We start from the raw sequence: 26,224 nt of genomic DNA on the forward strand, positions 1-26,224 counted from the left end.
TTTAATTAAAAACTATTTCAAAGTTCCTGTGGAGGTAAGACTTAAGTGAATAGGGGACCTGTCAACATTTATTTTTGTTTTACTTCTTGGTCACCATCATTTAAACAATGTCCTGTCTGCCGTGATGCTGCAGGAGGATGTCAGAGCCTTTTGTATTTCATTTATCAGAAATATATATTTAAAGCTGTATCTCAGTTAAAGAGAGCTTCTCGACTGTAATCATAGACATCAATTTGAGACAGAAGAGGACTAAAATGTTGCAAATTATGTTTCAAAATATTTGGTTTGTGATTTTTGTGTCTGTGTGTCTGTGCGTGCATGTATGTATATGTATGGCCTTATCATTGTGTGCTCGTGCATGCATGAATCATGTGTGGTTGTGTGTGCGTGTGTGTGTGTGTGTGTGTGTGTATATGCCTTTGTTTGTGCTTCCCTTGCAGTCCGCACGCAGTTCCAGATCGTCTCCGTCTTCGAGTGAATCGGATCAGCCTCCAGGAGTACGAGAAGCTGCAGTACGACAAAGAACGACTGCGAGACATCTGTAAGGCTTTCTGCCAGTCTTGTTGCCTTTTTGGCTGCAGTCTGCTATTAAGAGCTGAAGAACAGCATGATTTACATTTGTACATGTTGGGTGTTAAATACGCGCCAGTAAAACAGTCTAATAAATAAGCCATGGCTCCATCTTAACTCCTCTGATGGTTTTATGTTAAGATAGTGTTTAAAGCTGGATTCTGCTGCCACCAAGTGCCTAAAACCTCAGAGTTCACTCAGGTTTTCCAACTTTTACACCCTAAAGTGTGCGTTTGTGTGTTTTCCAGCGATCCCAGTTGGCATTGTGGTGGTGAGAGGAGATTGTGACCTGGAGACTTGCAGACTCTATATTGACAGATTACAAGAGGCAAGTGGGGTTTTTGTCATCATCATCATCAATCTGCTCACTCATGTTTTCCTTCCTTGTTCATTTTCTTTTCTGTTCCTTTATTTCCATGATTATTTCATGACTTGTGCAGTGTCATCGCTCCACTCTAGGTTATTTATAGATGTGTTAATGGCCTGAGAGTGCAGAGCTTCTCTGTAGCTGTGTGTGTCATGTGGGGGGGGCATTCACCAACGGATTTAAACATGTGTGGATGTTGTTTTTTTGAATGTAAATGCTTTGGCTGCTTGTTAACCTTGAAACCTGTCTGCTGTGCTCGCTAGGACTTACACCAGGCACCACCTACTGGCCACAGAGTGCACTATCAGGTACATGACTGTGGGTGTCTGTGTGGGAGGGTTCATCACAGATTTAGAGCCAATCCCACTACACCCCCTACTTTCTACCACTAGCCCTCCCTCACTATCACTACCCCTAAAAAAGAAGCAACAGATTTTAGGGCACTTGAAATCTTCCCAGGGCCCTGTCCCAATACTCCCCCTACCCCTACTTTCAGCAGCACCACTAAAATCAGGAAGCTGAGAGCCAAAAGCTGTTTTAATTTCAGCTGTAGCGCTGTTAATATGCCACTTTATTAAGTTTTAATATTTTTTCAAGTGTAAGAGTAACCGTTAAGAAGAAGTTTATCCAAATAACGCCTGTTAAGAAATTTTTCTCCGAAAATTTCGGGATTTCTGCCTGCCTGCCGGCTCGGGGGTGATTTATGGTTCTGCGTTAAATCGACGCAGAGCCTATGGCGTAGGGTACGGCGTACGGCGTGCGTCGCCGCGTAATCTACGCCTTAGGCTCTGCGTTGGTGTAACGCGGAACCATAAATCAGCCTTTATTCTGGCGAGGTTTGAAAAAGACTTCGCAACAACGGGCAAACGAGTGATTATGTACATTCACTGAGTGGATATTATGAAAGTGAAATATATATTTCCTGCTAGAAATGTAATCAAAGCGCATTTTTATGCAGAAACTAATTCAAAATATTGATTTTATTCACTAAAAAATAAGAAATGTCTGCTTTTTTGATTCAGTCCGCAAATGACGACGAAAAGCATTCTGGGAAATTTTTCTGGCCCTAGTTCAGCTAGTGAGCATCGGAAAACCCTTGATCCGTAGGGACAGATTCATAGCCACTACACTCGTTTTCTTCACTACCCCTAGGTGAAAAGAGGAATTGGGACACCACTACCCTCACGGGAACGTGCAAAATTTAGGGGTAGGGCTGAAAAGTAGGGGTAGTGGGAGTATTGGGACAGGGCATTACTCCAGTAGCTCTCAGTGAACTCTGGGAAATATTACACCCCTTAAAAGTAAGCAATTAAACACAATCATCCAGCTGCAGACAGATAACTTACTCCAATCTTTATAGACTGACACCCATATGAGGAAGATCATGTCTTAGGAGATAATATTTACACTAAAAACAGATGCAAGTCTAATTTCTCATTTAAATTTCACTCTTATTGTCTCTGTGCTATTTGTTGTGCTGCTTCTAAAAAGACTTTAAATTATACTTTCTCTTTAATACCGTAACCTTTTCTGCCTTTAATTTTCTTTTGAGTGTAACAATTGGTCCATGTATGAAGATGAGGTCTGTGTCTCTAGGATGAATGCAGGGGTGTTCCCAGGACCAGCTCCACCAGTCGGTTATCGGCCAACTGGAGCTTCCTGGACTGTGAGTTCATGAAACATTTGTCAGTAAAAGCAGAAATCACAAATATACAAGTTAAACACTTTCACAGAAAAAGGGATTTAGAATGATTTTTATAGCGAAAATAGACTGAGAATGAACATTTTTGTTCAGCAATTAAAATCCAGTCTATGTTCATAAATCACAAGTCTTCTCCTAAATGTGAATGTTTTGTCCTCAGCCACGTCAGCTGATCGCTTCTATCGCATCGACAAGGCTCAGGTAAGTGATCAGTTGTATTCAGATATCAAGAACTTGTGATTCCAGATTTGTTTTCTTCCCTCACTTCACCCTTTCCCTGCTTGGTGTGTAAAGGAACACCTCCACTTCGTGACAGAAATATGTCAGGATGAGGTGTTCATCCTGGACCACGAGGGACCTGTGGTGAGCCAGGCATCGTCCACTGGGATGCCTGATCTGGTGGTGGAACCTGCTGCTGGGTAAGATTGTAAATACATTCGTAACTCTTTCTTTTTTCTTCATCCACTGATGCCCTGATATCCCTCTGCCATCTTTCACACACACATATATATATATATATATATATATATATATATATATATATATATATATATATATATATATATATATATATATATATATATATATATATATATATGTGTGTGTGTGTGTGTGTGTACACATCTGTACAAGTGCATTAAAGCTCCAGTGTGCAACAATCCCATAAATGTGAAACATATTAACCGTACCAGGTCACCTTCATCATCCTCACGCCTCATCTTACTGTAACTCATGATGCACCATTTATTTACTACAGTAGTCCACAAGGGACAAACCTGCTGTTTGCTTTGTCAGTTGTAGTAAATCACAGGGGCCATTTTTTTTTTAAGTGACATTATTTATTCAACCCCTGGATGTGTACAAAGTACGAGGGAGGGCTCTTTTTTCCATGCTTACAAAGGAAGCAAAACTATTCAGTACATTGCAATTTGCAACTAATATCAGTAGGTGTCAATTTAAAGAAAATTAATTCATGATAAATGATATGTGGCAGAGCCAACTGGGAGATTTGCGAGGCCCTGTGCGAAATGGCTGGGGGGGGCAAAATTTTTTGGGTTTTTCGGGTCGCATCGGGTGTCTATATGCGCAATTTTAACTCTCCAATTAGCAAAATACTGAATACCTTCCCCCGCCTAATTATCATTTGGCTTGCCTCGACGCGGGGCCCCACGGCTGCTTGAGACCCGGTCGGATCGGTGATTTTTGTAACAAATTTATCAAACAAGCCTTTCAGAGAGGCATTAAACTCTTCCATTTTCTTTAGTTTTTTTTTCTTTTTTCATCCCGATGGAAATTTCCTGATTCTGTCTCGTTCTCTCGACATTGTGTGACAGTTTGTTCCAACTCCCCCCGTCTGGATCAGAGCAGCTTGTGTCTGCGCTTGGTCTGATGCAGTTGTATTGAACAACACACACGCGCATCATTGCACATATATTTATTGATATGCACAGACTAGTACACATTTAGGTCTGTAATGGGACGTGACTGTTGATATTTATAAGGGAAAAAACAAAAAAAAAAAAACGAGAAAAAAAAAACAAAAAAAAAACGGCCCATAGCGCGAGGCCCCTTGGGGCGCGAGGCCCCGTGCGGTTGCACGGTTCGCACACCCCTTGCGGCGGCCCTGATATGTGGACACTACTTTTGTTCTCTTTTTGTTATTTAGAAGTCAAATTAAGAATAGATTGACCAGTTGACACCGGTACTGAGAATTGGTGAATAAGTAATTTATGTAAAGATTGTAAAGATGATTGAAACGTAAACATCTTTGTAAGAATTCTGTTGCTACAACCACTTAATACATTTTAAAGCAGCACTTTCCCCCCGGGCTAAAACAGTGACTAATGTGATGTTATATGAGATATTAATTGTTTTAAATATTAATTGGCTAAGAGAGATTGTATTGATTTTAAGCACTAAAGAGACCTATAAATTAAACATTAATTGGAAAAGAATAGTCAGTATTTTTCTGAAGCAAAGAAATTATTTGCTCAAAAACACAAAAAGATAAAAATCACACACTATAGGGAGAATAAAAAATGAAAAATAAAAGCTACATGTTGCTTTGAAAAAATTGTATCTGCTTTTGCTGATCACAGTTTGAAATTCTTCATTTCTTTTTGCAGCGTTCCCTTGACGCCTGATGAACAAGGTACCACACACACACACACACACACACACACACACACACACACACACACACACACACACACACACACACACACACACACACACACACACACACACACACACACACACACACACACACTCACAACACACTTTTATGTTACACAACTCGTTCTGTGAACATGTCCGGTCTAGTCCTGGAGAACAAGGAAACACCAAAGTGTATCCGCCCTCCTTATACGGTAATTCCCGGGTAGAACAGGGACTCTCCAAATAGCCTGAACTTGTCATCTTCACATGTTTTTTTGTCCACAGTTGATCACTTTCAGTTTGATTCCACCATAATTCACAACAACACGTGTGTGTGCAGACAGCAATAGTTTGGTTACGACAGTTCTGTCACAGATTATTAAGGTACTTCTACAGAGAAATAACTCTAGCTGATTACGAAAAACACAACGACAGGGAACTGTGAAAGTGAAACAGAGTTGCTGCCGGAAAACCCGGAGGAAGTTGTTATATTTTAAAGTAAAAGGAAAATTACCTTTTGGTTGGAATCTACAATCTATTCAAGCAGGATTCAAATACAGTGACATGTTTGTTTGTGGAGCTCAAGTAGGAAATCTCAAACAAAGAAGGGAAAGTTTCCATTTGCTCTTAGTCTTAAGTGCCACAGAGGCATGTGTATGAAGAACACGTTTTTACAAACACTAAGGACATTTTGTGGAGATTGTTGTGAAGGGAAATCTCATGTAATAATCGTTCTTAAATTGTGTGTCTTTATTTATTTGTCAGCACTTCTGGCTGCAGCCGGTTCTGGTGATCTTCCTATGGTAAAGCACACTCACAAATACAAACACAATGTTTTCAGTTTCAACTGCCTGGGGTTAGGGTTCAATTCAATTCCTGGAAAAGAAATTCAATCTACAAATACTTACGATTAAAAGTTTTATTTTTACTTTTTAGATTAACCGTGTTAAATGAGATTATTTCTCCATCACTCTGCAGCTGTCAGAGTGCGTTCGTCGAGGCATCAGTTTGTTGGTGAGAGACTCTGGAGGTTGTTCGGCGTTACACATCGCTGCCCAGAACGGACACACACACCTGGTTAGCTACATCCTGCAACAAGGTGAGACGTCCTCCACGCTTTCAATCACTAGATATTAAATATGTAAACCGATGGCTTCAGCAGTTTAACCAGTCAGAATAACGTGGGGAGTTTTAACCCTGTTCAGTCTGAGACTGCCACATAAAAACAAGTCTATCTGCAAGTTTTTTTTATTTCTGTGTTTCCTCCCTCCTCAGGCTTTAAGGTTCTTCTGGATCTGACAGACAGAGAGAAGTATGTGACTTTGCACTTCCTCCTTTTTTTGTGTTGTGTCTTTTATATATATATATATATACACACACACTCTTGTGAAACAGAAAGTACTCAGTCTTTCTGTTTTTTATGGAGTCTTGGAATTTTTTATGTCAATAAATTCTGGGTGTTTCTAAATAAAGTGTAACCAAGTGTAAAAATCATGACACGGCCAACAAACACTGTTGACTTTTCAAGGACGCCACGTCTGATGTTAGTCTGTAAGCAACCAAAGAAATGCACCACAATAAGTTTAATATTTTCCAAAAATGACATGTTCATCACCTGTGGATTTGTCACGACAGTTGGTACTAATCCGTCTTGTAATTTGAATTGAGTTGCGGGTTCAGTTTTTTTATTGCCCAAATTTAGTGATTCCAAATGAAGTTAATCCACAGAGATCTTTGCTCGTCTGTTCGAGCAAATGCAACGTTTTGTGTCGGCCTGTACAGCTAACAACCGACTAGGTCAAAGGCCTTCTAGTTTGGCACAGGACGAGGGCAGGATGTCTTGTCATTGAACGACTCATTATTACACAACAAAATGCTCTTGTGACTCAAAAAAAAAACACAATCTGAAGGTTTTAATTTCTCCCGGTCACCCTGACACAGTGGTTTAATGAGATTTTTTTATGGTCTGGTAGTCATCCCAGAGAAACCAACTTTCAAACTCAAGCTTTGAATAAGTTCACTTTCCGTAATATGTCCCCTTTAACCGAATTGAATTGAATTAAGGTCCGCCCACAGCATTTCAGTAGGCAATACAAACTTTATATTGGTCCACTGGTTGAAAGACCAAATTTCAGATTTACCTGTGAGATAAATACTTGTGTACTGAGGGATTTATGGTGGACTCAGAGACGCTTGTTATCGCAGAACAAGTTTAGATCAGCCTTCCACCACTGTGCTTCACAGTTAGTGGGAAGTGCTGATATGCTGTTTGGTTTGTCCAGATATGGTGCTTCCACACCCTGTTTCTGCATTTTGACTTTTAAAGTGTCCTGTTACATAAAACATTAAAATTTAAATCCAATATATTTCACATGACCATCCAGTTTATACATTCATTGCTTACATCACGCCTCAGTGCTGTCAGAGGTCCCATACCAAGAATAAATCTACTATGAGTTGTTTCTTTTGATGTCTGTGTGTGTGCAACAGTGACCTTAATCTACAAAAACAAACATGAACATTTTTTCCAAATGTTTTCTTGGTATACTATGAAATATGTGTGTGCTTGCAGAGGGGAAACTGCCCTGCACAAAGCAGCTTCTGAAAAGCAGCATGCCGTGTGTCGGTTGCTGGTGGAGGCTGGTGCTTCACAAGAGAAGACCAATTTTCAGGTAACCGCATTTCACTGAACAGAAACACAAACAAAACCACAGTTACAGTTCCCGTAAATGTAATATCACAGGAATGATTTACAAGGAAGTGGCCCTTACGAGTGTGTCTGTGCTTCTTCAATTTAACGGAGACACACCCAGTTAGCACTCTCTTCCCGTCTTTTTGTTTTTCACGCAGGACTTGTTGCCCCCCTGTTATAATAAAATGAAAACAAATCTAAAAATAGAAACCAGCTATTGCAGAAATAACAAATACAGCTGTTGCTATAGCAGCTGGTTCTTGATGGAGAGTGACGGGAAAAGAAAAGAAAAGAAGGATGTTATAGAGGAAGTTGTATGTATTTGAGGAAAAGGTGTGAATTTTGATGCACAGAAAAAAAACACCACTTCACTTTGAAAATGCATTTAAATGCTTGTGAGCAAATTCACAGTTAAAAAGAGTGTGTCATATAATTTTCCCTCATGTGGAGATGCATGTAAACAGATAGGAACCAGGAACAAAAGGATTCGTTGTCCCTGATTAGTCAGTGAAAATATCCACAAAGACATGCATGACGCTGAGTCACGAGTGTGCACATTCTTCCAAAGCAGGTGCAAGTTCCCCTCACTAAACTTTTGTCAACGATTATTAATCCTGTATGCGCTATGACTTGTAACTGTAGCGGTCGGTATAGGACACAGACAAAGACAACGAACAGGGATTTTACGGGATCTGAATGTTTTTGCCCCCGGGGACCATAAGGAAGCCTACATCCTGTTAGAGTTATATAGAACTATGAGCTGTTTTGCATACAATTTGCAATATTTATGCAAATAATTTTAATTTCTACTGGATTTATTAGATTTCAGACGTCGCCTTTGAAGAGAAGCTTGAATTGGAGAAGTAGAGTATGATCACTTGGTGGTCTTCAAGTACAAATCCTTGTCAAAAATAACCATAAGGAGCCGCTCGGTGGCACAGTGGGTTAAGCAGCGGCTCATACTGTATACTGAGGCTACAGTCCTCGTTTGAATCCCAGCCTGCGCACCTTTGCTGCATGACATCCCCATTCTCTCTTTCTACCCCCTTCCTGTCTGCAACTTGAATAAAGGGCCACTAGAGCCTCAAAAAATCTTGAAAAAAAAAAAACAACCATAACGTTTCCCACAGTAGTATTAGATGGCAATCGGTTTCCATTCATGGATTAATACAGTGATGTTGAATTTTACTGAATTAAAATAACAGTACTTAGAGTTCTTAACTACTGTAAATGCTATAAATCAGCATAGCAGAATAAATGTATGCGATGCTGCCATATAAGTTGAGAAAAATAAAGAGAAAAGTCTTGGTCCAAGCAAAGAGCCCTGTGGAACGCCATGACTGGCTCTGATGTGTCATGAAGACTTCTCATTCATGTGGACAAACTGGAACCTAGACCGGTGAGACAGACCGGTCCTTTAATCCCAATAACATGTTTGATCCTCTGCACCAGAATGTTGTGCTCATCATATTGAGTGCAGCACAATGTTCTAAGAGGAAAATTACAGCATAGACAAAACAAGTTTGTTGTCCGAGGTCATCATGAAGGTTAAAATTGAGTAGACAGGAGTGTGTCTGCTGAAAGACTTCAGAAGTGTTTATAGACCCTTATTTGGGACTTTTGACCATGACCATCTGACCTTAACCACCCTGCATTGTCATTTGTATGTGCTTATTTCTTGGGATCTCTTGGTTGCTTCCTAGTATTTGGTGTTTTGTACGAGTCTGCAGAAATAGGTTTTGCAAAGATGACTCAGATCCAGAATCACCTCTTCCACATGCGTCTTTCTTCCAGGGCAAGACAGCAGCTGACAAAGCAGATGGAGACTTTGAGCTGGCCTCCTACCTGAGTTCCCAACAAAACACGTCATCTTCAACCCACGAAGACCTGGAGACAGCCGTCTGAGGCTCCCGCAGTCACACAGACTCTCCCCGGAGCCTGGACTCTGCTTACAGTCACAGCGGAGACGAACCGGGAGAACGTTCGTTCAGAGAACGAGCAGTCTGGATTTCACTCTGCAGATGTGGAGCTGAACTGCCTCCGATCACGGCAGCGCTGCAGTGGAGATTTTAATACTCAACTATTTATTTGTATTTATTTATTCATATTCTATTTATTGGTTGTGCTGATTGACTGACTGTCTAACTTTTAACAGTTCAGGATGCAAGTGCAATTTGACCAGCCGTCACACAGTTGTGAGATCCCCCGCCCATCTTGCAATGGAGTCATTTTGGTCATATTTTACTCAGCGGGGCTTCGACAGTGGTTGAACTTCTTCTGGAGAAGCCACTAAAATTATACAAAATATAGACAGAAATACTCTTATTTATCCCATAAAACCTGTGTGCCAAAGACTGATGTGGTGTCAAATCTAATAAGGTATCGTTCCTAACTTCAGTTAAATTGTCTATTGCAAGCCTCGTGTGAATTTCAAGGAAAAAGGGTGTGTTTTTAAACAAAGGTTTGCTGTGGAAAACTCTTTATCAACATGTTTCTGTGTCAGCGATGAGTCACAGTTTTTGGTATCCACTAAAGTAAAACTCACCCAGAATAAAGGACCATATGAACATATCAAGCTGTTCCCGCTACAGCCGTGGAAGACGAGATGTGGTTGTAATTACTGGTCTAAAAAGTCCCGTAATTCTAGTTACTTAAACTGTAACCTTCTGATTCATTAGTCATTTCTGTGACAATCCTTGGATACTTCTTAGACTTGGGTCCAAAACGTTGCTTTTGCTTGGGACAATTTTAAGATTTAAGAATTGCAAGATTAAACCACAGGGAGATTGAAGCTGCTTATTGGGGTTTTAAATGTGGTTTGAAATGTTGAGCAGATCTGACAAGATACTGAGTGCTGTAAAATATGCTATCTAAAATGTATAAATAACCAAAAGACATTTTAATTTAAAAGAAAATGTTGAAATTTAAAAACAAACAGGGTGTGAATGTTAACAGTCATCTGTGGACAGATGAGATTTCCCTTCTAACAATCAAAACTAGTTTAAGTTTCACTCTTTTCCTGCACAGTTCCTCCGTTTTTTTTTGTTTTTATTGGATATTTGTTAAGTTTAAGAAGCCAAAACTAATATTCACTGCTGCCATTTCATAAAATGCCCCCCCCCCCCCAAACATGATGGCGTTGAGCCAGTATTTTCCCTAAGTGTGATATGCAAAATTTTAAGATTCAACTGCTCCACTCGTGTGCATTAAAGAGCAGTGTACATTCCTTTTGCACAAGCAAAATATTCTTTCTTATAGTAAAAAAAATATATATATATATATAAATATATATATATATGATGTACACCAGTATATGTATCAAAGCTGATATTGTTTGATCACTCATTGGTAGAAAATTAATCACTAATGTTCTTTTTCTAAAATGTACAGATTTTCAAAGTGAGCTTTTTATTTTATCTCTGTTCAGAAATCTAATATTTTAGCCGTTTTGGCTGAACCAAAAGACATTTTGAAAATGTCGGCTTCATCAGTTATGAAAATAGTCTCCTACATCAAAGCAACAGAAACTTTCTCTTTACAATCTCACCTAAAATGTCTCCATCTAAGCTCATTTTTTAAACAAACAAGCAAAGTGTGACTCAAGTGTGACGACGCTCGCTGCGGACCAGAGTTTGTTACTGGCAAAAGGGCCGGTATTTGGAGGGAGCAAAGCAACAAGGCATGAGAGGGTGTGTTATAAACATAATCACTACTGTCTAATTTCAAACAAGAGCTACTCGATCAAATAGTTTTCAGTGTGTTGGTGGTACTCCTGATGCGACAGGTGTTTTGCACGCTCCGTCTGAGTGGGTGTATAATAATATGACTCATTCCATATCTAAAAAGCAGCATATTCACAGTTTAACCGCAGACTGTGTAACGTTGACCGTGTGTGTGTATGTGAGACCGTTTTCATGCATATCCTGTGTGAACAAGACCGTGTGTGTGTGTATTAGCATCATTTATCCGAGAAGAAAAAAGAAAAACATCTGAGCCATATGTAATGCAATATGAGTGACTGACTTTTTCTCTCTTTTTCTTTTTTTTGTATTTCTCTATCAGTTGTTTACATTACATTAATGTTTCAAACATAGTCAACCTTTGAGCACGGAGGATATTGAATGTGCAATGTTACTTCAGTGCCGTTTGTGTTTATGATTGTTTTTTTTTTTTTTTTACTTGTTTTGTTTTGTGTGCGTGTATGTTGAAGGACTGAAATAACCCATGAGGTATCTTCTGATAAGAACTGCTGTCGACTTACTTACAGTTGGAGGAAGTGGGAGAAAAAGCTTTCCTGGGTATTTTGGGGGCATTTTAAAAATTTGCGTGTAGCCATCATAGAAGTTTTGCAAACTATCTTTGGAAATTAAATTTCCAGCTGCTAAAGTGATTTGCAGTATTCTTCAAACAGTTCTTCATGAGGCATCTGTTATTTTAAAATCAACATTTGGTGTTTTATTTTATCAAGATGTATTTCCAATTAGAGCCAATATACTTCAGCTTGAGTTTTTGGTTAACTTTCCTCTACGTAAAACATTATTTAAATGAAAAACAATATATTTAAGGCTCAAATTCACCAAATATGACTGAAAACTGACTTTATAAAAAAAGCTTTCTTCAAATTTTGGGGTGAGTTCTGCAGTCCGTATATGATCAACCATGATAGTATCCTGATCTGCGGTGAAATTTATTCACAAATTTCAGCGCTGTAGAGCAGTTTCATATTTTTTTTTCGTGAATTTCATTTAGTGACAAGTGGAGACCCTTTATTTGGATGTAATTTACAGTTCAAGCCACTTAAGTAGTACACTCGATTTTAGCTAAATAAATAACTACTAGCAGTATAGCACGACTTTCAAAAGTCTCATTTTCTTGGGGGGGGGGGGGACTAAATAAATCACCCATATTCCTTTAGAGATAAATAAATACACCTTAATTCAGATGTGATCAAACAGCTTTTATGTCTTATTTTTGCCAGTGCCATCAACTCAGCAGTCAAGCAGAGATTCAACACGCAGCTACCGTAGTTTCTTTTTTTTCAGGCAGTCAAGGTGAAGAGCCGTTGCAGAAGTAGTGTTATTCTTAAAGTTATAATTTGTTGCAAAATTTACATATTTGTACGTTTTTAACACATCAAATGTCCAATTTTAAGTGGGCCGGACATGAGATCAGATTTGATGTTTTCATCTCACTAAACGTCCCCAATACAGAATCCAACAGTGACAATAGGCGTTTTGTTGGTGTTTCTTGTGATATTTCAGTCTGCCATCTCCATTAAAATAATAAAAATGCTGATGACATCCTGTCCTCAGGGGTCTTCTCTAATTTTTCAGTAAAATCTGGTTAAACTCTCTCGACTGATGAATATTGTCATTATTACTGGGTGGCGGCCAGTCAGACCACTGGATCTGACCAATCCCAGCAGACTCTTGATCAGGGAAAGAGTTGGGCTTCCTAGCTTTAAACCTTTAAATTAAAATGTAACTTCTGTAAAAAAAAAAAAATACTATTTTGTTTCTTCGTGCAGGACTTCCATGATGGCTACTGCTGACAAACATCTGACACACAGATCTTCCTCTGGAGATGATAACATATACATAATTGTCTATTTAAAGGGGAAAACGTTGTACTTGTGAATGGTGATGACATTTTCTATGAAGCGACTGCGGCAACGAGCCGGGCCTGTTCTGAATCACACACACACACACTCTTCATATTACTCTTACTCGAGTAAAAACACCTTTGTATTAAATTGTCTCTCATCAGAGTTGGTCATGCATGGCATTTTCTTACCTCCTTTGGGATTTGTTTTCTGTTTTAATGGCATAACGACTGGCATTAATGTTGTTTCAACTATTAAATTATTATAGTTTTAAAGGTTTCATAGCTGAGTTTCTTAATGTCGGGCATGTGTTTTGTGGTTTTTGTTCACATTTTGCTTTTGTATTTTCTTTTTCTGCTGCTGATAATGATGGGATTACTTGAAGTTTGATTTGTGTTTTTGTTTAAATAACTTGTGATCATGTCGTTTGTGTCTCAGAGCTTATTTTCTGCTTAAATGATTGTAGGGGAACACCCCTCCTTACAGTTTTCTGCATAGTCATTTTTTTCACTTCCTCATTTGACAGAAAAGTGGCGGTGAAGTTCAGTTGTGGCATGACTGAGCTGGTGAAACCACATACAGGCAGCAAATACTGGATATCCTCACTGCAGTACAGTCAGTAAAATATTAAACAAAAGTCGCTAATCAAGCTCATCTGAGATGCACCAACATGACTCCTAACCTAGAACACATTCAGTGAATATCTCCTCACCATCTGCTAACTGTCCATCTTATAAAGGACAACATGGGGAAGTAACTTGGGTTTTCTGAAAGGTGTTTTTGAAGCCTCTTTTTCTTCTTACTGCGTAGCACACCGCCTAACCTCTTTTAATGCAGAAGTTGCCAAATGGGCGGTGTGTAAAGCTGGTACAGCTGGTTTGCCGATAATGCTGATTTATGTAATCCTTCATTTAGTCTGCTCAAATCTGTGCAAACATCCTCATTAAAAATGCTGCTACCAAAACAACATCCGATATAAGTGGTGGCAGAGCTGAAATTGAGGGATGGTGGAGCTCCGCTGGGACTCGGGGTCAGTCGACAACTTGCAAAACTCCATGATTAGCTATCTGTTAGTTAGAGGTTGGGGCGGAAGGGTCTTGAAATCAGCCAACGTTGCTGAACTGGAGGGCCCATCTGCTACAATAGGTAGAAGAGAAGCCGATGAGCGTGCAGTGGTTAAGTTTGCACCCTCTGATTCAACTCGTGGCACAGCTAACTTTTTCAGGCTGCTTTGCCCCGTCGCCCTTCCAGGCCAAAACCCTTCCCAGAAGTCTCTTAGAACAGCTAATGGCACAGTAATGATAATGCTTGGTTAGGACTTCATATACAACCATCGCGCCACAAGTTGAAACGCCAAACTATAATTATCCCATCAGCCAATCCCCAACGGGGAGGGGTGTGATCATGCACGTCAAATGGGAGGGGGATGTTTTGTTTCAAATATCAACAGATGTGATTTCATCCAGAAACTGCTTACCCCACCTTTTAATTCTAATAAAAGTTGATATTGACATTGTTTGGTTTGCCGTTGTTAGTTACCCGTACTTATAGCAACAGTGTTCACATATTACCAAAAGGAAAACATTTTTGCTTTCAAGGAAAGCAGAAATTGACTCTCATCAACAGCTAATATTTTGATGTTTGAAATCCATTCAAGTAAACAGCAAAAAAAAAAAACAAAGACATAAACCCGAGCCTACAGAAATTCATAGGTACAGACAGTAAATATTTCTGTACACAGAACAGTTTTCAACTTGGTACATTTCTGTCATACAAGTCTAACATGTCTTTTTTTTTAAATCTTTTATTGATGTCACCACCAAAGTGGTGACTCCACCAGCAGGAGAAGTTAATGAAAAGAAAGAAGCAAAATAGTACCACTGAAAACGTTTTTAAAAAAAAGTGCCAGTCAAGTACAGTACTTGTAGCAACCTGCTACTATGATGCCTTCACTGAAAAATGTCAGCCATCAACCTTTTACATACTGTAACATACAGGAAAATGTTGGCTGTGATACAAGTCTGAAGCCTCGTCAATAATCACGTTAAAACAAGCAGGGCCTCGTAAAGGAATGTAAGACTGATTCACTAGAACTTGTGTGTCAGCAACCACGTGTTGTTCTGGCAGCAGTTCCTCCGTACACCGATAATCCTGTAATGTTACTGTTTGTTTGATACATGGCTGATGTAGATGCCTCAGTCCACGATACAAACTTCTTACTTAAATATGTTGTCTTCAAGTGTCCCATCACCACATACAAATCAGTCCCTGGGAAGACATAAATCTAATAAGATACCTGTCAATTCAAAAATAACTGAATCACACAGAGATTTCTGTTAGTTTTTTTGTTTTGTTTTGTTTTGTGCCTTCCCTTTTCCCCAACCTAAAGCAATGTACTACATGCTTATCCTTCCCCTCTACATTCAACCCCCTCGTTTGGCGTGGTATAAACAGAAACCTCTTCCTCTCACGAGTCTTATTACTCATTTACTGAGTAAATATGACACAAATGTTGAAAGATGGTGTGAGGTGTGGGATAATTATACCATCAGCATAAGGCTGATTATACTGCCATATGTTTTCACACAATAACCTTGTTTATTTATCACTTGTAACACAATTGAAAATGTTATAGTCTGTTAAAACAGCATTAGCACGCTATTTGAGCAATATCTTCTTTGAACTATTAGTTTTATTATTCCGTGTATTATTATTTGCATTCAGTTTTATTCTTTGGAGTGAACATAATCAAACATATTCATCCTTTTCTCTTGCAGTGCTGGACCATCTGCAATATTTAGCTTTTAAAGTAATTTAAGGCCATGTACAAGAATCAAAAAAAAGAAAGAACAGCTATTTTCACACAACCGTGACATTTACATTTTGACACGGACTGAGAAACCTGTCATTGGTATTTTTATCCATTTCTTCTTATTGCTTAGTCATTCTGGTTTGTCTTTCCTTCACTTTCAGTTTGTTCGCCTTGTGTTTACTATAAAGGTTACGATTAAAGCTTTATTTAGTGTTTTATTTTTTAACACATTTCATAAATAACATTAAAAAAAATAAGAATATACTGTATAATGATCATGTTTATCAAGATATTATTGGACAAAAAGTTTGAATAAATTTGCCAAAGCAAAAAAGCTGTTTGAAATCATTACACAACAGAACAAAGTGATCAAACCATCGTGTACAACTTCACAGTTTGGCCTCAAACTTTTAAGTACATTAATTAAGATTATATAAAAAAAAAAAAAGAAATAGAAACGTAACTTTTTTAACATGTTTTTTTTCTCCGTCAAATTACGTCGACGGTGACGACGTCATCACCAGCTCCGTATAAATAGGAGGCAGTCAGCTCAGCTGCTGAAAGGAAAGGAGCACAAGAGGACAAGGAAGTGCGATTAACATTTGAGATTTCATTGTAAAAACTTTAAATATTCCACTTTTAACGTTATTTTATTTTGGCTACCAGGTGTAGTGATATGACAGTTGGTTAAAAGTTATTTTGTTTAGTTGAGACTTTGCCCTGCGACAGTTCAACGGCGGATTTGTGTGTTCAGGTCAGTAGACTTTTACCTTTTACCTTCATGTCACGTTTGGGTTTATGTTTTGAAGAAGTTTCTCGCCTGTTTTGTGCCGTATTTCAAGAAACAACCGGCTTTTCATTCAAACTACCGACGACTCGCGCATGCCTCGACATGACAGCAATAACAAGCTCAACGCAAGAATTACTTCTATAACTCACATAATTTAATTATTAACTCTATGCATTATTACACACACACACACACACACACACATACATATATATATATATATATATATATATATATATATATATATATATATATATATATATATATACATATATATATATATATATATATATATTTAATTTATTTTTTTTACTTGTAACACATGTTTAGTTACTAATATATTATATTTTGTGAGGAAGTCATCTCATTTTACCGTTTTTAGCCTCAAATCTGTGGATCATATTTGTTTTTCTCTGATTAATGTTGCTACTTTCTTTACTTCTGAGCCCATTGCTCTAAATGAATCAGTTATCAAAGATAAAAACAGTCAGCTACCATCCTCAGTATGACTAACTTCACCTGTAAAGAAGGTACATTTGTGGCACGCACTTAAGATAACGCCATTTACAACCCATGCATTTAGGAAAGGTTGATTACACAGTTTTTATGTGAATTTGACAATAGCTGGATGTCTTCAAACAACTAAAAATGTTCACAAAATGTCTTGATATTTCCTCCCAAGGGTTTACAATCTTTCTATTACAGAAAATAATAAATATTAAAAATCTGTAGTGTTTGATCACAAGATCTAGTTAAACACAGGCATAAACCAGGTTTTCAGCTGTAAATTCTTACTGTTGTATGTCGTTTTATTGCTCAGTGGACAGTGAACCAGCAATGGCAGAGGGGCGTGTGGAAAACCAGGAGCCCATCTGCAACCACAGCAGCCCCCCCAGCACGGCAGAGTCCAGCCCTGACCCCCCCTCAGAGAGCATGGAGGACACTATGGAGTACCGGCTCATGATGGCCTACGCCACCAGAAGAATACCAAGACAGAAAGTTGTGCGACACAAACTGGACAAACAGGTTTCGGTAAATGGTGATAGTAATACAAATGGAACTTCTGCATCTCAGACACCAGTCGAGAATGGAAAAGAGGAAATAACAGAGGAGAAGAGGAAGAAGAAGAAAAACAAGAAGATATTGAGGTTTCTCGGACGTTTAAGATGTATGAAACCTCAGATTGAAGATGATGAAGAACCTCAGCAAACGCTTGAAGGTCAACATGGACTCGACAACAGATGTTTAGGTCCTCCTGTTGCTAGTGGTGCTTCTGCTCATGATGAGGAGGAGGAGGAGGAGGAGGATGGTAAGTACAAATCCTGTCTCGTCAGAAAGAGGAATCAGTGTATGATGAGCCTTTGTCTTGTATGTTAATTGATAAGAAGAGGAAAAAACAAAAAGCCTGAATACTTTTCCAGAGGAAGTTAATGATTTACCGGTATTTTGTTTGGCAATTAGGTCACAAGTAGTTTAATTCAGTGTCAGAAATTGTAAGAAAGACGTTTAAAATGAGCGCATAGAGAAGCAGGGGTCGTCAGAGGTAGTTTCATTTTAAACCAATAAGAGGATTATTCAGCAATAATCCTCATTTTTTGTCTGGCATCCAATGAAAATAAAGTCTTTCTATTAAATGGAAATCAAGTCAAAGTTTTATTTCAATACCACAACTTCAGAAGGCAAAGGTGTTGTACAGGTTAGCGCAATCAAAAGAAAAAAATAATAATCTGTGCTAAATAGCACTGTAATAAACATTTAGTTATCAATCATAATATGATGATAAATTAAAGTCAATAAATGAGGTGTGTTTGCACAATAAAATTCAACATTTCCTGCTAAACTTGAACAAAAGGCCAGAGAGAATATTATTGGTTTTGAGTTGTGTTGTAAAAGGGCAAATTCCAGCACTGGTATGGAAAAGTTAAAGGGAAAGTTCGGCCATAAAAAATGCCAGAAATAAGGTCCAGGTCCAGGTTGTAAAAAACCGAACTTTCCCTTTAAGTTGTGTCACAAATTAAACCCAGTCACTTAAAAGGGCCCGTCACCTCTCTTTTTGAGGATGACACTAAAACACGATCAGTCTCTGGACCTCGTGTTCTGGCCGGAGTGTGGGGATGCAAAAGGTGAGGCAAGTATGGTGGTCTTGTACCACTGAGTCTTAAAAACAAATAATAAAATGTTAAACTGAACCCTGAAAAGAACTGTGAGTCGATATGGGGACGTCGGAACAGCTGTGATGTAGTCACGCTGTTTCTTTTCTGTAAATGTTTTATAAAAAATATCCTTGAACATGGACAACTCAGCCTTAATTGATGCTGATGGGGGAAAAAATCAGATGAAGGCAAATTTGAGCCATGTATGTAAAAATCATTGCCATTTTAATCATTCAAATTGTAAGATAAGATAGATAAGATAAGATATTCCTTTATTAGTCCCACAGCGGGGAAATTCGCAGTGTACAGCAGCAAAGGGGATAGTGCAAAACAAGAGGGATCAATAGAAATAGAAATAATAATAATACAATAATAATAACAGAGTATGACACACTATAAACAGTACTGATATATACAATAATAATAATAATAATAAAAAATACTGGTATACAAATAAGATAACAGACGGATATTTACATAATTGCACGTTGTAGTGAATGATATAATTGTATTATTATCAAATCAAATCAAATCAAACTTTATTTATATAGCACTTCTCATACAAATAATGCAACACAAAGTGCTTAACATAAAACAAATAAACATAAAACTTATTAATGCCCTGCCCCCCTCCCCCCTCCCCGCAGACACAAGCACACTACAATTGACTTAGGTTATACACAAAGACACACACGCAGACACATGGTGCAGACATGGCTAGGCACAGAGGATCCAGGTGAGGAAACGGTAACAGGGAGCTGTCCACGCCAGGAGGTCTCATAGCCCGCAGCTACAAGGGGGGGGGGGCCCTCAGAGACCATCCCGGCCCGGACGGATAGAGGAGTCCACACCACAGCGGTGAAGCCGTGGTGCAGGACGACCCCCTGCAGGCCAGAGTCACTCCCAGCATGGAGGCTCCCCATGAGGAAACACTGGAGCTAAAAGCTACAAGAAAGCAGGATAAAATACACTAAAGGAGTTTAAAAGAGTATAACATAACATAAAATCCTAAAAGTATGTCTAGAAAGCAAGACATTAAAAACTAAAAGAATAAGACAGTAGAATGTATAAAATAGACCATAAATAACGACTAAAATATTTAGATAAAACATGAGATTAAACAAAAATAAAATATGATAAAAAAGGATAAGCTAAATATAAAACAGAGCAGTAAGATCCAATAAAAATAAGGAATAATATTAGATGTGCAAATACTGGAGGAGAACAAGGTTTTAATTTGTCGAGCGCGATGGCTAACTGAATTGCTTCAGACTTTACCCAGTTTCATAAACAATTTGGTAATATCATAGAATAAATAAGAGAAATAATTAGATAAATTAGCACACTATACTAACAGTACAGTCACATGTAGTTATGTAGCAGTGTTATGATTCAGTCTTTTTTTTTTCTCTTCAGTTCGTTTTTTTGTTGTACAAATACTAAGAAATGGTCAGAAATATGAAATCAGTAGTAACAGGATGTTTTTAACGCCAGTAGCAATACCACTTCTGACCCATAGCCTGTAAAAAAGCAATGGATGAAGCTTTAGCTCACGTGACCTATTAGTTTCTGAAGGTTTTGAAGTTTGTTTTTCTTCGTATGGGACGCAGCCATGTTGCTCAGCAAATCACCATGTCAGTCAAAGGTTTGCTGTCAGATGTTAACAGCAGAATATGCAGTTTAACGTGTTGACTCAACGGCCAAATCAAAAATGACCATTGGATTTAGTCGACGCTGGAATACAAACGGCTGGTTGCTTCGTTTAGTGCAGTAGACTGACAATTACGGATGAGGAAGTGATAGCTGCTTGCCATTTGCTGAGCTAACTGTCAATTAGTCATATTAGAAATACATTTATTACTTGATATAAACTCTCCTGGTGTTGTACAAAAATATCCACCACCGTCAGAGTTGTTATGGGTGTGAAATCAAATAACTGAGGGCAAAAAGAGGCGTTTTTTTGAACCAGGCTGTAAATATGTTTATTTCTGCTCTAACTTTGGACAATTTAACATGGAAGTTAATGGAGATTGACTTGTTTTTGCTGCCAGCGTCTAGCGGCCAGTCTTTTGTTTTTGTGCGACATCACAGATTAGCGCCGCCTGCCGTTATGGGGACGTATTACACCTTGCGCAGAACGTACAATCCAGTTGGCGTTGGATGGGCGTGTTTGGGAGTATTTTTTCAACTAATTTAGGGAGACGAAAGCCAAATTTCAGCCCGACTGCTTTTCTGCCGACACTCGGCCGTCGGGTTGGTGTGTCCCAGGAAGTTAGATGGCTGGACAACGTGGTATTACAGGATACACCGAGCCATCTGCACTCATTAGCACATTGTCTGTGGCCCTTTTGGCAACAGAACAGATCCACATGCCTCCATGTGGTCAGAAGTGGTATTGCCAAATGGTGTTTTTTTTTTTTTTAAACATTTGTTTATTGGATTTTCACAGAAGTATACAAAGCAGAGGTAGTTTTGTAGTTACATGAAAACTTCCAGTACAACCCAGTAAATAGAAACCTAATGAAAGAAAAGACTGCATTTTTTTTTCACCCCAAAAATAAAAAACAAAACAAAAAAAAACATCAGAGACCAAAACCAAAACATAACATATATATAGGACATACTGTATGCCAAATTAAAAAATAATAGTAATAACAAATACAAAAGCAAACATCAAACAAACATAAAACATCAGTCCAGAAGTATTACATATAAGATTTACTGTGACCCGTGCCGCAGCGCCCCACCCCTAGCACAAGTTTATAAAGCCACCATTCCACCGGACCTCACCTGTCCGCCACCATAGTAGGATCCCAACTTCGTACAAAGGTGAAGAATGGACCCCAGGCCCTCCAAAATTTGTCTGCAGAGCCATTAAGGGAGAATCTGATCTTCTCCAGTTTAAGATTAGGGGGGGGGGAAATAGTGTATTAAAGAGATGTTATGCGTCTAAAACTCGCATCCACAAGAAAATACACTTTATTAAAGTCTTAAAGAAATGTTTGTGGCCTTCTTGGCTAAAATACGTCAAAAGTATCAGCTCTTTTTGTGACCATGAGTCCATGAGTCATGCGGAAACTGAATAATTGTACTTTGATCTGAGTATGTAATGTCTTGGTGTCATCCAAATCTTTAATGGCATGTTTTCAGAACAAGGTGGCCCCAAACAAAGTTGCAGGATTGTCTCTTCATAGAAATACAAGTATACTCTAAAAGCCATTCAGTCGGTCATTTAAGCATGAGGGTGACAAGTGGAACCAGGAATAACCACATTTGGGACATTTTGCTGTGTCCAACAAAAATGCTTCTTAATTTACAACAGTGTTTCCCAACCCTGGTCGTCGAGAACCCCTGCCCTTCATGTTTTAGATGTTTCCTCGCACCAACACACCTGATTCTGATCAATGTTCGTCATCAGTTTGTCATCAGTGTCTACACAAGTCTGTTAATGACACAGTCATGTTTATCAGGGTGTGTTTAAGCAGGGAAACATTTAAAACATGCAGGGCGGGGGTATACGAGGGCCGGAGGTGGGAAAAGGCTAGTTTACAATACAGGAAGTATGTTAAAGAGAAAAAAAACAAAACATTTTCACGAACCCTCATCATTGCCACACAATTTAAATGAAAACCAGACTTACTGGAACCACAGGGGGGCTTTGGAAATCACTTGCAAGACAGTTTTCCAGTTGTCATTAGTTTCACTTATAAAATCCTGCTGCATCACATCACATCCTGATGCTTCTTGTTTTTATGTTCTAATGCTCTTATTTGTGTTTTTACTTCTGACAGATGACCATGAGGATTTGGTGAACGCCGTGAACCGATTGATTGGGATTTCTGATGGCATCCAGTTTGGGTCAGAGATCGAGCCCGACGGAAGTGAGTTTCCTCCTACAGAGAAAGCAAAATGCTTGACTTGGGTTTAATATTTTCTCAGACATCGGACACAGACATAAGAAATGATGCCTGGTCAAACCAGTTTTTGAAGTTGGATCATAGATTTCAACATGATAGATACCTCCAGTTTGCTGCTGCTTCTATCTGTTCTGCTGTCTCTGAAATCAGTACAGGAGCTAAAATGAGTCAACTAATGTCAAAAAAGCATAAATGTGTCTCCTGAGCAGTATTGAATATATTTGTGCAACCCTTTAGCCGGTGTATGTTTTTCTTGTGTGTGGGTTTTTTTTTTTTAATTTTTTATCATTTCTAATCATTTGCTCCGTTTTTAGATGACGGTGACGATAACGTGGAGAAGCTCATTGGTCTGCTCCTGAGAGAAAATGGAGACAGGCTGAACGAGAAGGTACAAAACGATCTCCTCTAAAATGGAATTATGAAGAACTTTTAACTGGTACAATCATGTTACAGCATATCTTCTGGAGTTTATGGCTGATGTGTGGAAGTTCCTAATAATTTGAGAGTGTTAGGTTTTATACACGTCTTATATCTGGCAGGTCCAGAGTTCACCAGACTACTTCTTTTTACAGCTTGTGATAAATGTGCAAGAGAAGCTTTTATTACATCATCTGCAGCGCAGACACGGTTCTACTCTGAAATATTTCAAATGAATAAAAGCTGGTTTAAAAATAACAAGTATCTGTTTCCGTGGTTACTTGTGATAAAGATGGATTTTACACTAACCAGAACATGTTTCTTGGGTCCACCTGCAGATGAAAGAAGAAAACATAACTGCAGACATTTTCTCGAACTACACCTTCTTCAGTAGAGTCATTACGACTCTCCTCAGGAGGATTGGCTTCAGGAGCTCCAGCCCCAACGATCTGGGGCCACAGGCATCACCCAAAGCCCAGATTGCTGCAACCTGTGAGGTGAGAGCAAATTTTATAAAACTGGATACACAAAAGAAGGAATCCATAGCTCTGGTGACTCATTTTACTATACAATGTTCTTATGACTAAATGCTGGAAACTTTTCATCCTCCTTCAGGTCACCAGTCGTCTCTCAGCGGTGGACACTTTACCCTCGGTTCGCCTGCTTCAGTACGGAGCCAGATATCTACAGGAGTTTTATTCACCCTGGGTGCAGCTGAATGGCGGATATGTGCGTATTTAACTGCACAGCGGTTACCGGTAGTTTGACCCATATATCTTGTGTGAAATGACTCATGAGTCTTACTCCATCTCTTTCAGGAAGCAGCCATGGAAAGTGACGAGGAAGTTGAGTAAGGAGAAGGATCTGGTTTCCAGCTCAAGAGCACCACCTACAGGCCTCCAACGTCCATCAGTTCTCTTCCTTTTGAACTTCTCACACTTTTAAATATTTAATTATTACAAAAAGGGAGAACAAAACTGACTTGTTATTTTGTTTTTGCACCACCAAATCAGTTTACATGGACTTTTATTTTTAAATTAAATAATGTCTTGACTAGTTTTGTTGTACTGTCAAAAAAAGAAATTATTGCACCTTTTAGACTATTGAATAGACTTTTTTCTAAGGTGCAATTAAAGCACCATGTAATGGAATGAATGACTTGTGGACCATAACAACTTTTGATTTAAGAGTTTTCTTAAGCACTTGCACTTTTTCTTAAAGAAATCAAAAGTGAGATTTGACTTGTGTTTTATTGGTTGTTCAAGTTGCTTTTTGTTATAAATGTGGTACGTGCTGCTGTTTTTGTTTGAAAAGTAAAATTTTATTGCAATCAATTTCCAAGATTCATATTATCACGGTCCTTAGTTAAATTAATATAGGGTCTTAATAGCTACCCATTTAGTTGATGAACATATAAAACATTTTTTCACATTAAATTTTGGATTGAAGGCTGCACAATAAATTGGGCCTGTGTTAAAGAAGTTTGTAGCCAGAACTCTTGATAAAGCTAAAAATCAGCTTCTTTTTCTATCTGTGTGCTTCTATGTTGAAAACACGGCTGTAAAATATTTTGGGTTACAACATCCTTCAAAAGCAATTTTGGTCTGTAGTTGGATTTCTCATCCATGAAAACTGTATGGGAGGGGATCTTTTTTGTACCACATAAAACAATACATTTATTTAAAATTAGAGCGTGAACTTTTGATTGCAGCCAGCGTAGTCAATGATTACTGTAGCTACAGTCACTTATCAGTCATCCCCTTTTTTTAAGCATAACCAAGTTGTCGCAGCTTGTACTAACCTAGCCTCCGCTAGTCGCACCAGTCATTTCTGATTTTGCCAGCAAAACAGTATCTGAAACACAGCTACACCAGTTTGGATCTGTAGAAGGCATTGATAGACATAAAATAGACGTGATTCACCCAGCTTACTATGCGTGTTTGTTCTGTCCATTTGAAACACGCCCCGCTGCTTTGTTGCAGAAATAAACATTAACAGCCACGACTAAAAACTTTTTTGGTCTCCGTCCATCCTGAATTTCACAACCATGACAATAGATCAAAAGGTGAATCTAAGATAAAAGGTCATGTGATGTAAACTAAAATTATGTGCAGAGCCATCAAAAGTATACATAGTTAGGGGCGTGGTCTTTTGAGTGACAGTTTACTATTGTCTTTACTTGACTTGTGAGCAGTGAAGAAAGACTTAACAATGCATAGTTATTCTTATTTTAAATCGAATATGTTTTGTAGCAAGCAGTCACTGCCTTGGTCCATGGACAAAACATGCTACCTGGATTAACTGGGGGATTATCTGTAGCTCGCTGATGGTCTGCCCAGGTAGGAGCCAAATTAGAGGACCTCTCCACCTGAGCTGACATTAATTCAATTCAATTTAGTGGCAAGAAAAACTCCCATTTAGGAAGGAAGAAACCCGGACCAGGACCTGGATCATAAGGGGGGATCCTCCTGCTGAATGCCAGCTGGACAGAGCAGGGAAAGAGAAAACAGACAGAGAGAATGAAGAACAGAGAAAGGAGAGACAGACACAATGGCTAACTGGTGCACTACAGGGATGACTATATAAACAAATGTAGCCAGCAGACAGTGAGGACATGAACCCTGGTAGAGCCCTGCCTGAGGAACCTCAAGCAGTGGGAATTTAAGCGTCAGCAGCTGAGTCCGAGTCAATTTTCTCCTTTTTTCTTGACATTATTACATCTTCAAATGAACTCAGAGTGAAAACTGGTCGGAAAGAGACTGGTACCTATATATCTACATAGTGGAGTTCATGGTTTTTACTCCATAATTCTGAAAAGACAGCAGCGCCACCACGTGGCCGAAACTAAAAACTGCAAGTGATGTTGCAACGCTGATCACAAATCCAATTCTTAATCTTACAAATTTTTTAGATTTTTTTTTTTTTTTTTTTCAGTTAATACACAGGTCACCAACTCATACTTTTGATATTTGGTTCTGGTTTTGACGGAGGAATCAACAAGTAAAGCCAGATTAAAACCAACAGTTTAGTTAAAATTGTGCTGAA

General features: G+C 38.6%; 2 protein-coding genes across 5 annotated transcripts in view; both read left to right on the top strand.

Moving 5' to 3' along the window:
• dgki (diacylglycerol kinase, iota) overlaps positions 1-13,365 on the top strand; it is an 85,352-nt gene extending 71,987 nt beyond the window's left edge. For 3 of the 4 annotated variants that reach the window (XM_061715116.1, XM_061715119.1, XM_061715117.1), the window contains 12 exons: positions 441-541; positions 819-898; positions 1,201-1,245; positions 2,534-2,603; positions 2,800-2,840; positions 2,934-3,058; positions 4,766-4,791; positions 5,562-5,599; positions 5,775-5,895; positions 6,072-6,108; positions 7,369-7,468; positions 9,283-13,365. In XM_061715116.1, coding sequence (XP_061571100.1) covers positions 441-541; positions 819-898; positions 1,201-1,245; positions 2,534-2,603; positions 2,800-2,840; positions 2,934-3,058; positions 4,766-4,791; positions 5,562-5,599; positions 5,775-5,895; positions 6,072-6,108; positions 7,369-7,468; positions 9,283-9,393 — 895 coding nt within the window. In that variant the 3' untranslated portion in view covers positions 9,394-13,365. The remainder of the gene's footprint in view (positions 1-440; positions 542-818; positions 899-1,200; positions 1,246-2,533; positions 2,604-2,799; positions 2,841-2,933; positions 3,059-4,765; positions 4,792-5,561; positions 5,600-5,774; positions 5,896-6,071; positions 6,109-7,368; positions 7,469-9,282) is intronic. The other variant, XM_061715118.1, reaches the window with a different exon arrangement.
• A 3,105-nt stretch (positions 13,366-16,470) lies between these two features.
• Positions 16,471-25,664, top strand: LOC133424386 (uncharacterized). The gene is made up of 7 exons (XM_061714948.1): positions 16,471-16,656; positions 17,513-18,001; positions 22,637-22,726; positions 23,077-23,150; positions 23,518-23,676; positions 23,795-23,908; positions 23,998-25,664. Exons 2-7 carry the CDS (start codon positions 17,530-17,532, stop codon positions 24,031-24,033), a joined length of 945 nt encoding a protein of 314 aa, XP_061570932.1. The 5' UTR covers positions 16,471-16,656; positions 17,513-17,529; the 3' UTR covers positions 24,034-25,664.
• The last annotated feature ends 560 nt before the right edge of the window (positions 25,665-26,224 follow it).

This window comes from Cololabis saira, chromosome 23, assembly GCF_033807715.1.
Source record: "Cololabis saira isolate AMF1-May2022 chromosome 23, fColSai1.1, whole genome shotgun sequence".
Taxonomy (NCBI): Eukaryota; Metazoa; Chordata; class Actinopteri; order Beloniformes; family Belonidae; genus Cololabis; species Cololabis saira.

What these genes read in the sequence shown, in the direction of transcription:
- LOC133424386 (XM_061714948.1), top strand. Translation starts at nt 17,530, where the DNA reads ATGGCAGAGGGGCGTGTGGAAAACCAGGAGCCCATCTGCAACCACAGC. An exon ending in GAGACAGGCTGAACGAGAAG is followed by an intron (nt 23,151 to 23,517) that starts GTACAAAACGAT and finishes GTCCACCTGCAG; the next exon opens with ATGAAAGAAGAAAACATAAC. An exon ending in AGATTGCTGCAACCTGTGAG is followed by an intron (nt 23,677 to 23,794) that starts GTGAGAGCAAAT and finishes ATCCTCCTTCAG; the next exon opens with GTCACCAGTCGTCTCTCAGC.